This window comes from Oxyura jamaicensis, chromosome 8, assembly GCF_011077185.1.
Source record: "Oxyura jamaicensis isolate SHBP4307 breed ruddy duck chromosome 8, BPBGC_Ojam_1.0, whole genome shotgun sequence".
Lineage (NCBI taxonomy): Eukaryota > Metazoa > Chordata > Aves > Anseriformes > Anatidae > Oxyura > Oxyura jamaicensis.
In genome coordinates this window covers 9,891,006-9,904,512 of record NC_048900.1, presented here as the reverse complement: position 1 = coordinate 9,904,512, position 13,507 = coordinate 9,891,006, and the positions used below count along the sequence as shown (strand labels likewise).

Below are 13,507 nucleotides of genomic sequence, written 5' to 3'. Positions count from 1 at the left end.
CCCTGCGCCCCCCCACCCCACAACCTCCACCCCAAGGGACACCAGGTCAACCCCCACAGCCCAACCCGCGGCGCCTCAGCCCTCCGGCCGCGCCTCAGCCGCCCCCTCCCCGCCGCACGCCGCTTCCCTCAGCCTCCACCCCCCGGTGCCGGTGTCCCCGTCCCCGTTCCCGTCCCGGTTACCTCTTGAGGTACCGGGCGTCCTCGCCCTGCATGGCGCCGGGGGGAGGCCGGGGCCGGGTGCGGCCCCTCAGCGGTGCTGTTACCAGGGTGAGCGCCAGCCCCGCCCCGCCGCCCCTCAGCGCGCAGGCGCCGCCGCCTCAGCCCGGGGATGGCCGAATGCGCATGCGGGCGGCGGGGCGCCGGGTGCGCCTGTGGGGCGGGTTCGGAGCCCCCCTGAGGGCGGGAGGTGGCTGCTGCCTCCCCGCATTGCTCTGAGCTGGTCGCTGCGTCCTCCTCTGGCCCTTCAGGGCGCAGTGCAGTGTGTGTCTGGTTCCTTCCACTCCGCTCGGTGTGCTCCCAGCCGTTAGCTGCTCGCCTGCTGCCTCAGGGTTAACCCCCCTCGAGGGTCTGACAAGATGGCGCCTTGAGGAGAGGTGCAGTGCTGGGGGCCTGGTGGGGTGAGAATCACAGAATTACGGAGTCACTAAGGTTGGAAAAGACCTTCAAGATCAACTGGTCAACCATCACCTTACCACCACTATCCCCCACTAAACCACGTCCCTAAGCACCACATCCAACCTTTCCTTAAACACCCACAAGGACAGTGACTCCACCACCTCCCTGGGCAACCCGTCCCACGGCCTGACTGCTCTTCTGAGAAGAAATGTCACCATTTCCAACCTGGATCTCCCCTGGCACAACTTGGGGCCATTCCCTCTAGTCCTCTTGCTAGTTACCTGCAAGAAGAGGCCAATCCCCAGCTCCCCACAAGCTTTTGTGGAGCCATGAAGTCTCCCCTGAACCTCCTCTTCCCCAGACCAAACACCCCCCGTTCCCTCAGCCGCCCCTCACGGGACTTGTGTTCCAGGCCCTTCACGAGCTTCGTAGCCCTTCTCTGGACACGCTCCAGGGCCTTGATGTGCTTCTTGTAGTGAGGGGCCCAAAGCTGAACACAGCACTCGAGGTGGGACCTCACCAGAGCTGAATACAAGGGAACGACCACCTCCCTGGCCCTGCTGGCTACACTGCTCCTGATACAAGCCAGGACTGCGGTGGCCTTCCTGGCCACACTGCCAGCTCATGTTCAGGTGAGTATTGACCAACACCCCCAGATGCTTTTCCTCTGCACAGCTTTCTAGCCACTCTGCAAGGGCACAGGTCCTCAAACAGTGAGAGAGTCAAGCAGCAAGCCTGCCCTTGCAGGCAGATACCGCTGCTATTGCGGTGTTACTCCATTGCTCCATACCACCATATACATAATTATGTACATATGTATGCTTGTACACACAAATAATCACTCAGAGTGAGGTGAGGCACTAGAACAGGTTGCCAAGAAAAACTGTGAATACCCCATCCCTGGAAGTGCCCTAGGCCAGGCTGGATGAAACTCTGTGGAAAGTTAACTGATATATTTTTATTTTTCTCAAGATGTGGCCAGATGTAACCAGATAAACAGAATATACTCTGTGATATAGAAGCAACACCTGCTGTAGGAACAGCACCTGTCCTGTCTTATGGTAGGTTTGGTTTGTTTTTTCCTACTTGTTCTCTAAGTTTAAAAAAATTAATCATGGTGCTAAGCCAGATTGATACTAAGCCTGATTTTGAAGTTAACAAAGATGTTTCTGTTGTCGTCAATGAGCCTTTGTTATGGACCTTTGTTATAACAAGGCTGCATACAGAGAATGCCTTGGGTTCTGATTGCTTTAAAGTTTCATTGAATCCTGTCCTGTTATTTCATAGAATCATAGAATATCCCAAGTTAGAAGGGACCCATAAGGATCATCGAGTCCAACGCCTGGCTCCACACAGGTCTACCCAAAAATTCAGACCATGTGACTAAGTGCACATTCCAAGCGCTTCTCAACATCATCATGAAAAAGAATCAAATAAAATAACCATCATTGCTTTTGTATAGAAAAATTATTAAAATATAATAGATTAGTTTTTCTATTGAGAAATTAAGAAACAAAGCCTGAGGTTTGTATTCTCTCCCTGAAAGACTGTATCATCCTCTTAGGTAAAAGAATGTACATGGGTTTCAAGGGGAAAATGGTGAATACAGGACATTTTCCTAGGCCTTGTAAAAATGAACTCTGTCCTAACTGAAACCAGGACAGCAATGCCTTTTATAAGTAGAAATAAAGTACAGCAATCTGAAAGGATGGCTTTCAGAGTAAATATTTTAAGTGATTAGGCTATGCAACTCAGTGGGGGATAGAGATGATGTTGATCTGATATGCTGTCACATAATAAGTGATTGAGGCATGAAGGTAATAAGCCTTGGGCTTAAAGTTTATATTAAAAGCAAGAAATGAGATGAGGCAAAGTAAAATTTGATATGCAAAGAGAAAGTCTGGCTTAACTCTTCTTGATTGAATGAATCTTGGGACATAGATCAAGATGATTCTCAAGTGGCTTTTTGATCAGCAGTGACAGGACCATCTACACAAGAGAAGGGCATTTTCAATAAAACACATGATCATGCTGGTAAATACTAGGTGCTCTTGTTATCCTTGAAAGTGAGACTTGACTGAAATGAGAACAAGAGTCTCTGGAGAGCTTGATTTGTATTTTTTACAATATCTGATTTGACACTGACCTAAGTAAATGCATCAATTTGCGGCTAACTTAGCCAGTGGGGAAAATTAGCTGTAGATTTTCATTGTTTTAGATGTAAAAAGAAAATTTTAAACATGTGAAAAGAAACAGATCTCTTCATAGAGAAGCACAGCTTTCTTTTAACTAGACACTACAGGTCAAAGGGTATGCTGTTTTCTCCCTTGGTTTATTCAAATCAGAATTGCTCACTTCCGTGAAAGCGACTTCATTTGGTGGCCTTGCACTCTTGCTCACTTGGCTGAGCAAGTATATCCAGCTGGTCGTAAACCGACCTCAGCCATCTTGTGCCTCAGTGCTCCTCAGCAGCAGGACTGTTACAAACTGTGTGCACACCTCCGCACGCCTGCAAGGCAGGAATGCAGTACCCATGTTCAGCCACAGCTGATGATGTGGAATCGCAACCATCCAGGCAGACTTTCAGTGCCTGATTTGAAATGTGAGGGTTGCTACTTGTGGAAAAAATACCAGTTTACTCAGGTCCTAAGCAAGGCTGACCTAAGAAGTGTTGGAATATATAAAATGTACCACAATTATGCTACATTAGCTTTTTTTCCCTTAGTAGTTCAACGCTTTAAGAGGGAATTTTGCTGCGAGGTACACAAAACAGAACAGTGAGTTGTGTATTTTTAGTATGTTCTCTAAATGGTACACTAGAACTCATGTATCTCATTTATGCTTATTTTCTGACACCCTGAAGTGCAGTAACCCTATCCAAAGAGGCAGTGATGTGCTTTCAGTTTGGGTTCATTTTAATTAGACCGAGGAAAACACATAAAGATGAAATATAAAATTGATTGCATGAGCAGATTGCCTCTCTCTGCTGATAACCATCTTGGAGACCTCGATGACAATGGTGCAGATTTCTTATGCAAAATCCTGGTTCCTCTAAAGTCAATGAGAATTTTACCATTGACCCCAATGGGGACAGAATTTCACCTCTTAACATTTATTGGATGCAGCAGGCAGAAAGCAGACTCAGAGCTATAAAGGCCATGACATTTTATGGTTCTGCCTCTGCAACCACTCAAGCACATGCTTAATTTTGCCACAGTAATAAAGTTAAGTGCCAGCTTAAGTGTTTGCAAGAAGGGGTCTCCTTTACACTTGAACAAGCCTACGTTTGACCATAAATCAGGAATTCCGCCTCTTCCTCATCCCTCCCCTCCAAAAGAAAAGGATTCTGCATGTGATCATCAAATTCTTTGCACAAAAAAATGCCTTTCAAAAAAAAAAAAAAAAAAGGCAAAGGAAGAGTAAGGAATAGGTACTTCAGCTGAAGTGGTGTTGCTTAAGTGTCATTTGACATGAAACAAGTTACTCATTCAAACATATTCAAAAGAGAAACTGCATACTAAAAATGTCTCAGACAATGTCTGTTTTCTTAGAAAAAAGCAAAGATTTTGCAAAGCACTTTACAGGTAAAATCTTTTCCATTATCTTCAATTTCCTGAAGGTAAGAATAGATAAGAAGGATGACTTCATGTTGTTAAGGGCATGAAGTATTCCTTCTGCTTGGTACTGGTATGCTGGTCTTGATGCAGGTATCACTGGATAGGGATCTTTGATGTATATTGATACTGAAGGACCAACTAGATGGTCATGAAAGTCCCTTCTGGTTTTAAATGTAGAAAAGAGAATATGGATGATGAGCATACATTAAATTCCTTTCAGGCTTCTTGTCTTACTTGTTTCATCTGTATGGAGGTTGATGATAACAGATGAGTTAGTCTGCTGGGGAGGATGATGAGGGGCCAGTTTTAGACTCATCAGGACCCACGTCAATGCTGTACTTCTCTCTCATTTAAAGCAGTTGCCCCTTTACCCTACTTGCTCTTCCCAGAAGCATTTATGGCAGCGAGGCTGGAGTGGAAACTGGAAAAATGTATGCAACAAAGCCACTTGCAAAAACAAATGTGACTCACGTGACAGTCAGCTGGGAGATGATGGCAAGGAGTGAAGGCTCATCATGGGCTTCATCTCCCTCAGACTCAGGAGAGCCTTAAGTCTGTACTTGCTTGCTGCCTACATCCCACCTTGTACTCTTGCCTGTGCCATCAGCTCTGGGCGGAATGATGTCAGTAGGCAGAGTGACCTGAAATCTTTTTCCTGTGGAGCTTCCCAAAAGGTCTGTGACAACAGTGGATATTATTTGCCAGCAACTTGAGCTCTGGAGCATTTTTTGTTCCAGGTGCTGTCCTTGTCAGCTGAGCACAGAAGCAGCAGACGGTGAAACCTAGTCAGGGAAGAGCAGTAGAGTGTATGGGGAGCCTGCAAGAGACTGCTTGTGTCAGAAGAAGGTGGTGATTGTGTTAAAAACAAGGCATATGAGGAGCAACAGAAGGCAGGAGAGGAGGAAGGGAACACAGGGTCGGGAAATTTTCTTCAGTATCCTGGCTGCAGTTTCCAGGAGACTGGAAAGCACTGGAGGAAGGGGGATCAGGCCCTGCTCCAGACAGCCATGGGTAAGAAAATATGAGAGCCCAGGAGTTGAGCTCTGGTAATGACTATTTCTCATGAGCTTCTGGGTTACAATAATGGAAGTTTTACAATGCTGTTGAGCTGTGTGTTGAAAAAACAATCCTTCAGCTTTAAAGTAATTTACTTACCATCTGTGAGCTGTTTAGGCAATTCCTCTTGTTTAGCTTTCACTGTTTAATTTTGCTACGTATGCCTTTTCTTCATTACACCTCCTGCATGTGCATCTGTATGGGCAAAGAGTAGCACGTAGGTGTGTAACTCAGAGCATTTTCTGTACTACTGGAAAACACAATTGTCACTGATGTGCCTTGTGGGCAGAAGGAGGTAATGCCAGATTACTGTAGCCCATCCACAGACTGTAGTCATTTTGCTTTGTGGATCTGTGGTCTGTTTTTAGCACCAGGAGGCTTTAGACAAACACAGAAAGTGCAAAATAAATAAAAAGAGCTTTATCCAATGAAACTCCAACATTGGCTTTTGTCTGAGTTTCATTTTAGTACAAAACTCAATTTGCTGTTGGATTTCAGATTTCAAAGTTAAAATAATAAGCTTGTCCTTAGTTCACCCAGCTCAGGCTAAGTATCGCATCTGATATGATTCACAAGATTTCCCTGGAACCCAGGGGCATATCAGTTGTCATGGTAAGGCACAGCGAGGTGAGTTAATTACTAGCATTCCAACATATCCTGGCCTTTATTGGCTAATACTGAAGAATCCCAGAAGAAGGAAAGCACTGTAATTGTGCCAGATCCATCCTGTGTTTCCTATAGATTCGTTCTTGATTTTTTCATATATATTATATTGTCTCGATGCCAGCGCTCATGATCTCTGAAATTAAAAGCATTCCTCATAAAGGGGATTACAAGATTAAAAATATTGCTCATAAAGAACTTGTTGATCCTCACTGGGAAGATGATAGATTTAGAAACATCAAATTACTGATGTCACCAAGTAAAATTAATTTAGGAGATAACAGTGCATTTTTTAAAGAAAAACTAGGGATGTGTTAGATTTACAAACTGTAAGAGCTTTCCTTCCCTGTAAGCTCGTTCTTCATTTATCATTTTATAATAAGAAAACCCCTTAAACTTAGTCTCATACAAATGTCACTTTCTAGCTTTCTTGCTAATCCAGAGGAAATATTATCCTAGTGGTCCCTGAGGTCCAATGTCTAGGTGTTGGATACATGATAAACTTACTTGAAGCTTTCTTAGTGAGATATAGTACTCTGGAGACAGCTGTGGATTTAATTTTTCAAGCTTTAGTACAACCTAGCCCTTTAAAAATAAGATTTAAGTTCCCCTTGTCAGGTCACTTAAGAGTTTTTTCTTTTATTTTATTCTTTTTTTCCTCCTCTGCTACTTGCCCAGACTTCTAATCCCCAGCCTCTGGAGGAAGCATTAACCATCTCGAACTTTTCATGTCTTGATTATTTTTCAGTTCCAAAGGACAACACACACCCGTTTGGCTTTTGAATGTTTCTAGTCTACAAGCTCAGATAGAAAGTGTTCATGCAAAGCAAATAGTTTCCAGTCTTCATCATTTGTGTTTCTACTTTCAATTCTGAATGAAGGTGTCTTTTGCAGCCACTCCTCTTGGTAAGAGCTGTATTTATGGTCCCTGCAATCCATGTTCCTTAGAGTTTATGCTGCCCAGGAGTAGGGCTTAATCTAGGTTTTTTGCCCCTTGATAAGTATCACTTAGTCTTCAGAAACTGCGTTTAAGGTTCCAAGGCATGCACAGGATTTAACGGCATAGTTGCTACTATTGTGAAATTCCATGCAACTCAAAGACGGTTTAAGGATGAAGGTTATCCCAGCCAGCAATGTCACAGATACATTCTATCTGAAACACAGGGGCTAGTGTACTCATGATGCTTCTACTGATCCAGTAAAAATGCTGCTTACAGCTCCTGCTGCCCTCTAATTTCCAGTTCCCTGCGGCTTCTGCCAAACCATACCTTCTCAGGAGCTAACGATGGAAGACACCTTTCAAGGTCACTTGTCAGACTCATTTCCTACAATCAACTTTTCTTTTTCCCTTTCAGCTTGTTTTCCTTTGGCTTCCTCAGAAAATGAGTTTTATCCTGTGTTACCTATCCCTGCATTCATCGGGTCTCTTCTTCTTCCAGCTAATAACTTCTTGACATGTTGGCCAAGCGCAGTCACCATTGAAAGATGTGCACAGCGTCTGCAAGTTAATTAAATTTCTTGAGGTCCGTGCAATCCAGCTGCCAGGTAGATGAGGGAGACCCATGACAGAAACTCCACTGAGGGAGAGCGAAGCGGAGTTCAGGTGTTTGGCAGCAGCGAGGGGTCGGTCACTGCACACTAGCCAGCCAGACAACGCAGATGAATGGACTGGCCAAGCTGTCCCAGAGCAGCTCCTCATGGGCCGCAGCACAGGCACTCTCTTGTCCAGGATCCGTCTTTCACAATAGGTGACAAATGAGAGGAGGCATGGAGGTAGAAGCAGTAAGACAGAAGCATCGTGTGGCTCTACAGCTCACAGAACATCCCGTTTTCCCATCTAGCTTTAAGTGTCCTAACAAGAAGGATGTTCTCCGCTGGTGGTAAGTGTGCTGCCCTACCAGACCAGGGGAATGCCAATCTGACGTTTGCACTCCTAGCCAACAGCAGAGAGGGATCCACAAAGCTCCAGATCTGAAGGCGTGGATCTTTACACCTCAGCCTCTCTGATAAGCCTGCTCCATCTCTGGCAAATTGCAGAAGGTTAAATGACCTGCCTAACCCATGGCCTGCCCACATCACTTCTTTCTACAGATCCGTTGTTACCCATTGCACCCTTTACTTCCTCAGGTTGGAGCTTCTGTATTTTTCATGATGTTCACACTCCAGAGAAGAAGTGCTGTCCCCTCCTGGCACCACCACCCTCATGTCCCATCACATCACTAGTGTGTGCTCTGGTTTGCCCAGGATAGGAGCTTTCATGCCTGGGTATTTTAGGGGTTCACAAAAATGCAGTCTGGCTGTGAGGGAGCAGCTTGATCAGCCAAAGCACATGTATCATCTAGTAGATTTAGACTGTTTCCCTAGACATTGCAGCCATTTGGCATTTGAGACAAGCTAGCCAGGTGAGATACTTTTTGGTCTGAGCAGATGGGTCAGTGTTAAGCCTTAGGTTGGAAGGATCCAACTGAGAGGAAGTGGGAGAGACATGTTTTTCTGGCAGTGTGCAGAAGGAGATTTGATGGTGTGGTTTGCCATCTTTCTTTTGCTTTGGAATTGAAAATAAAACCTCTCTGAGAGACCTTTTACCAAAGTGTTTCTGGCAGTTCTGTGCCAGCGCTGAAAGAAATTGTCTAGCTTATCTCCCACTTGCCCAGTTCTCCCACAGGCTTTTCTTTGTTGTTTTTTTTTTTTGTACTGTTTCCTGAGCGTGCAACATCCTCTTTATCCTGGCTTACCAAACCACTATACCCTCCGGTCACTCCTTAAAACTCCCTTCTCATGTGCAGTCCACAGTGGCCGAGACAGCCAGTCTCCAGACCCCCTTCCTCCTTGGTTACAGAGCTGTGCCTGCATTCTTAAGCACAGAGCTATGGGGGATGTGAGCTGTGCACGCACGCACATGCGGGGCTGCAGCTAACTTGATCCTTCATTTTCCAAGCCCACAAGCCCTGCCACTCACCCAGAAGGAGATTTTTGTTAGCTTTCACCTAGAGAAGGAGCTTTATCATGCACTCGAGCCAACAGAGGGCAATATATACAAAATACAATATCGAGAAGAAATGCTTTTAAAAGATGACTCTAAGCAGCCCAGCCCTTACTGTATCTGGAGTCACATATCACAGTGAAAGGCGGCATTCCACACTGGACCTAAAACCTTCTCAGGCTCCATCAATTAAACCACCACATATGGGGTGGAAGAGACTCAGCAAGGAACTCTCACTAGGGTTCAATGAAAACCAGATGTTGTGGGCACAGCTGTCATGCTTCTTATCAAGAACAACAGAGCAGCCCCCGCTGCAGTTTCGTCAGGAACCCTGCCCTTCCTTCCCTCCAGCCCCAGCACTACTGAGAGTCCCTAACCAGATCCAAATCAAATCTTCCCAGCCAAAGCATGCAGGAGTCCTCCCCAAATATCGCTATTTGCGTTAGCATACTGTTTATGGATCTCCAAATCAGGGCCCCACTGTGACTGTCGCTGTGCTTGAGACAACATGAGGCAGGCTCCCACTCCTACCTAAGACTGGCTTCACTCGCTCCCTTAAAAACGTAATTTAGTGTTGGCTCCAGAGCTAGAAGGATTTGAAGGCAAGAACTGTGTATTCCCTCCATAGGGATAAAGCTCTGGCCAATTTCATTTACATGAATTATAATGTCTTTACCCATAGGGCTCCCATGCTGCGTTTTGTTGCTTTAGATGGAATTCCAGATTGCTAAATTCCAATTGTATAAATGATAACAGATTGCTGCTGTGACTGTACCCGCGAAAGGGCACGGGAATTGTGCAGGATATGCCCCGAAGGGCGTGAGTCATCCTGACCTACAGGCAGTGAACTCTGCTTTGGAAATGTGGTTCAAAGAGAGGATTTCTCATGAGAGATCAGAAGTCTTATCCCAGGGATTGGGTCTTTGCCCAAGGACCTGTTTTGCTCTGCATTTCCTTGCGTCCTTTTGCCACAGACTGATTTTGCGAGACTGACTGGTCTACTGGTGACAACAACACTATTATTGTTTGCACTTGTAAATGGTACACTGAAACCACACTTACCTAAATTTAATTACAAATAAACAAAGAAGTAGAAGGGAAGTAACCCTGCAAACAAAACAAAACATTTTGTTTGGCCTGACGCAGAATTTTTTTATTTGTCTGAGACGAGAAATATTTCAGTTTCTCATCTACCCAAAACGCTGTTTTTTCTCAATTCTGCACTCAACTGAAAAACTAATTACTTTCACAGCAATATGTCTGAAGATCGCTGAGTCTAATTGGACCCATGAGTGGAGTTTAGGTGGGTGAGGACTGTGACTAAGAGTTCTGGACTTCAACAAGTCAGACAATTAGTTCATTCATTGTCATATTGCTATTTCCCAGCTCGGCGCCCAGGCACTGGCATCCACCGTTGCTCTCAATAAGCGGCTGGAGCTGCAGTCAGAACAATACAGGCAGTTGCTTTTCTGGCTGCAGCGAAGTCGGTTATAAAGGTTACCACCTGCCGTCCAACCTGCAGCTGTTCTTCACTGCCCTCATAACTGCACGTTGTGCTCTCGGCCTGTGCCTCTTCTATCAACATGATCCTGTGGTTTTCAGGAACTTTTAAAAACTTGTTGTCAAAGATAAAACAAAAATTACTCGCTTTAACCGCATTTATTGCTGACATCGTATGCCAGGCGTGAGCACAAGGGAGAAGAATTAATATAGATGCCTTTTTAAGATAAAGAGACATCTTACAGCAATCCTGATGGCCTGTCCGTGTGGAAATCACATTGCATACCAGGTGTTTTGTAAGCAGAACACAGTAATTTAAAGGCCAAACTGACCCTTTGTGACCTGCATGATATGTGGAGCTAGTGCACATGTTTTCCTTTTTCTCTTCTGTGCAGCTGATGTGTTTCAGAAGTAGCACGTATAGCTCAGATCTGCAGAGGCAGTTGCCTACTAGTATAAAAGTCCAAGGTCTCCCTGATGCTCCAACAAGCAGATCTGCTTTGGATCTTGCAGTGACTCATCATAAGCCATCTGATACCTTATTTTAAACCTGCTTCCCTCAGGCAGAGATCAGCTGCAGGTATTTTAACTCTAGCTACGAGCCACTCTAGCTGATCCTTCATTTTAGTCTGTGATAAACCTGATGTCCTTGGGCTGCCTGATCTCACAGGGAGGAGGAAGAAGACAGATGGAGGAACTATTTGTTTACTCTCTTAAATACAAACACATTCTTATTTTAGACCAGAAGCTGTTTAAGGCAATGACTGTCATGCATTATGGCTGTGTCTACTGTTATTTTAGTGTAGGACTTCAGTTCACCCAGAAGTCCAGACTCTTCAGAGTCTCAACTGCCAACAAAAAGGTAGGCTTGTCTGTCTCGGAAAACTTCAGAAAGAGTCAAAAGACCATTTGGAAAAAGAAGCTAAAGTTGAGAAGTGGGCTGACTCACATTTCAGCAGTGACACTGTAAGTAGTACGGGTGCCACTGTACCCATACTCAGTCCCTACTGTTCTTGTTAATGGAGATATAGGCTATACATTAATGCATGAACTGTTTGCAGCTTCTAGGTAGATCAGTACCAATCCTGCTGAAAACGAGGAGCTGGGACGCAGTGTGAAGCAAGCATGGTTGTGAGTAGTTCTTAGCAGGAGACATTGAGATGCTGCTGCTGACAAACAGGCAGAAAATACAGCATCCACTTTTTGGGAAAAAATAAAATAAAATAAATAAATTTCTGTGGCCTTTTCAGGCACTTCTGGGCATAAATCTGTTTCTGTCTAACCTTTGACAACAATAGGAAGTGCTTTGAAAGTGCTTTAAAAGGCCTGGTGCTGTTGTGATTCACCTACTCAGCTGCCCTAGCATCTGAGGACTCAGTGTTCCTCCTCCCTTAGTAGCTCTTAGATTATAAAGCTATTTTGAACAGGGATTTAGCCTTGATTACATGCAAATAGAATGAATATAATGAGTGTTTATACAGCCTTCCACGGATCTTCACTCTTTTTGAGTGGAACAAAAACAGTTAAAACCTCTTGGTCTAAAGAAGCAATCCAGTGAACGTCATTCAGTGACCCGTGAGTGTCAAAGCTATGAGGAGCCCTGAGGCTCTGGTCCCAGCACGCTCAGCCGTGCTGTCCTAGCACTCGACTCCACTAGGAGACACCACGGCTTAGGTTTCACGCTTGGAGTCTTTTCTGTCTCTAAGCAGAGAGGTCACTGTGCTACACAATGGATATTGCCAAAACCAGAGCCTTGACAAATGTGAAGCACGATGTCAAATGCGGAGCAGGTGGGCTGTGAGTTCCTAGGGGCGTCTTTTGTTGGTGACAAAGTGAGCTTGTGCAACTTCTTTCCGAAGCATTCACATGCTGTCTTGAGACATCCGTTCTGGCGCACTAACTGGCAAGTGGCTGGAAATAGATAAGCAAAGAGAAAGGGCCAGATTTGTGAGAAAACCAGGAGATAAACCAGGATTGTGTCTGGGCCCAGAATATCAAAAACAGTTGGAGAGAGCCTTATGCTTCTCTGCTAGATTGTAGCACAGAAGAAATATTGAATCTTGAGTTATTTCAAGGGATGGCTGAAGTTTCTAAGGAGGGGTGAAGAATGTAGCTCTCTGGTCAACAGAGGTCTCAGGCTTTGGTGCAGTGGCACCAGAGCTGTTCTAACCCCTGCCGTGATTCCACTCTCCCCACCCCATCCTCAGCTGCATGTTTCTGCCTCCCTTCATGCACATTTCTGGCAACTGAGTTGGTTCACAGCACTGACCAGACAGGTCAGACTCCCAGGTACAATGTTTGGAGGTCAGTGCCATCGACACATAGCCCCCAAAAGTACCTCGCCAGGTACCTTTGCAGCTCAGTGGATGTGAATCTGTACCATACCAAGTGCCTGAGCTGCTGAGTGACAAAAAAGATTTTGAAGCAGTAAATTTCTGTCCTTGTCCCTTGCTGAGGGCCTGATCCTGCTCTGGGATGTGATGTACTTACAGCACACAGCTCCCTTCAGCAGCTTACCATTCTCCATTCTAAAAGCATTTCAGCTTTTGACCCTACTCCCTCTCTTCCAGAATTTTGCTGTTGTAATAGCCCAAACCTCCCCCTCTTTTCCAGCTAATGTATTTGTCCAAGTTTATTAATGGACAGTTTATCTCCTTTTGTTCTTCCATGCATTTTGTTAGCTAAAACAAAAGCTCTTACCCTTTCCTGGCTGCTCCCAGACAGCAATTTCTTGCAGCCAGCCTCTGCAGATGAGATAGTCTGTACCATTTAAACAGCTTAAATAACCCTGGGCAGACTCTACAGTGCGTAGAGAATGGCTTGTCCTGCCATACACAGCAGAAAAACATGAAGTTGAACCTATTGTTTTCTCATTGCTTGCAATTATCACAATTTACTAGGGCACATGATTTGTATAGAGGTATATCCATGTTCTGGTCTTCTGGCCTTCCTCTTGCCCACTCCCGGACTGAAAAACAAATACTGAGGGACAGACAGAGGAACAAAATTGCCCTGTGAGATTAAAGAGGGATATGGGAGACCCTGGATAGTATCTGAGTTTCTTTGAAGTG

At 45.1% G+C, this 13,507-nt stretch overlaps 1 protein-coding gene and 1 long non-coding RNA gene across 2 annotated transcripts in view; both read right to left on the bottom strand.

The window, feature by feature from the left end:
• KIFAP3 (kinesin associated protein 3) overlaps positions 1–337 on the bottom strand; it is a 66,275-nt gene extending 65,938 nt beyond the window's left edge. The window contains exon 1 of the mRNA XM_035332604.1: positions 183–337. Within this exon, the coding sequence (XP_035188495.1) occupies positions 183–214 (32 nt within the window). The 5' untranslated portion in view covers positions 215–337. The remainder of the gene's footprint in view (positions 1–182) is intronic.
• An 11,004-nt stretch (positions 338–11,341) lies between these two features.
• LOC118170928 lies at positions 11,342–13,407 on the bottom strand. The gene is made up of 3 exons (XR_004752940.1): positions 13,137–13,407; positions 12,954–12,957; positions 11,342–12,347 (listed from the first exon to the last, which is right to left on the bottom strand). It is a non-coding gene; the product is annotated as an uncharacterized LOC118170928 (long non-coding RNA).
• Positions 13,408–13,507: the final 100 nt, after the last annotated feature.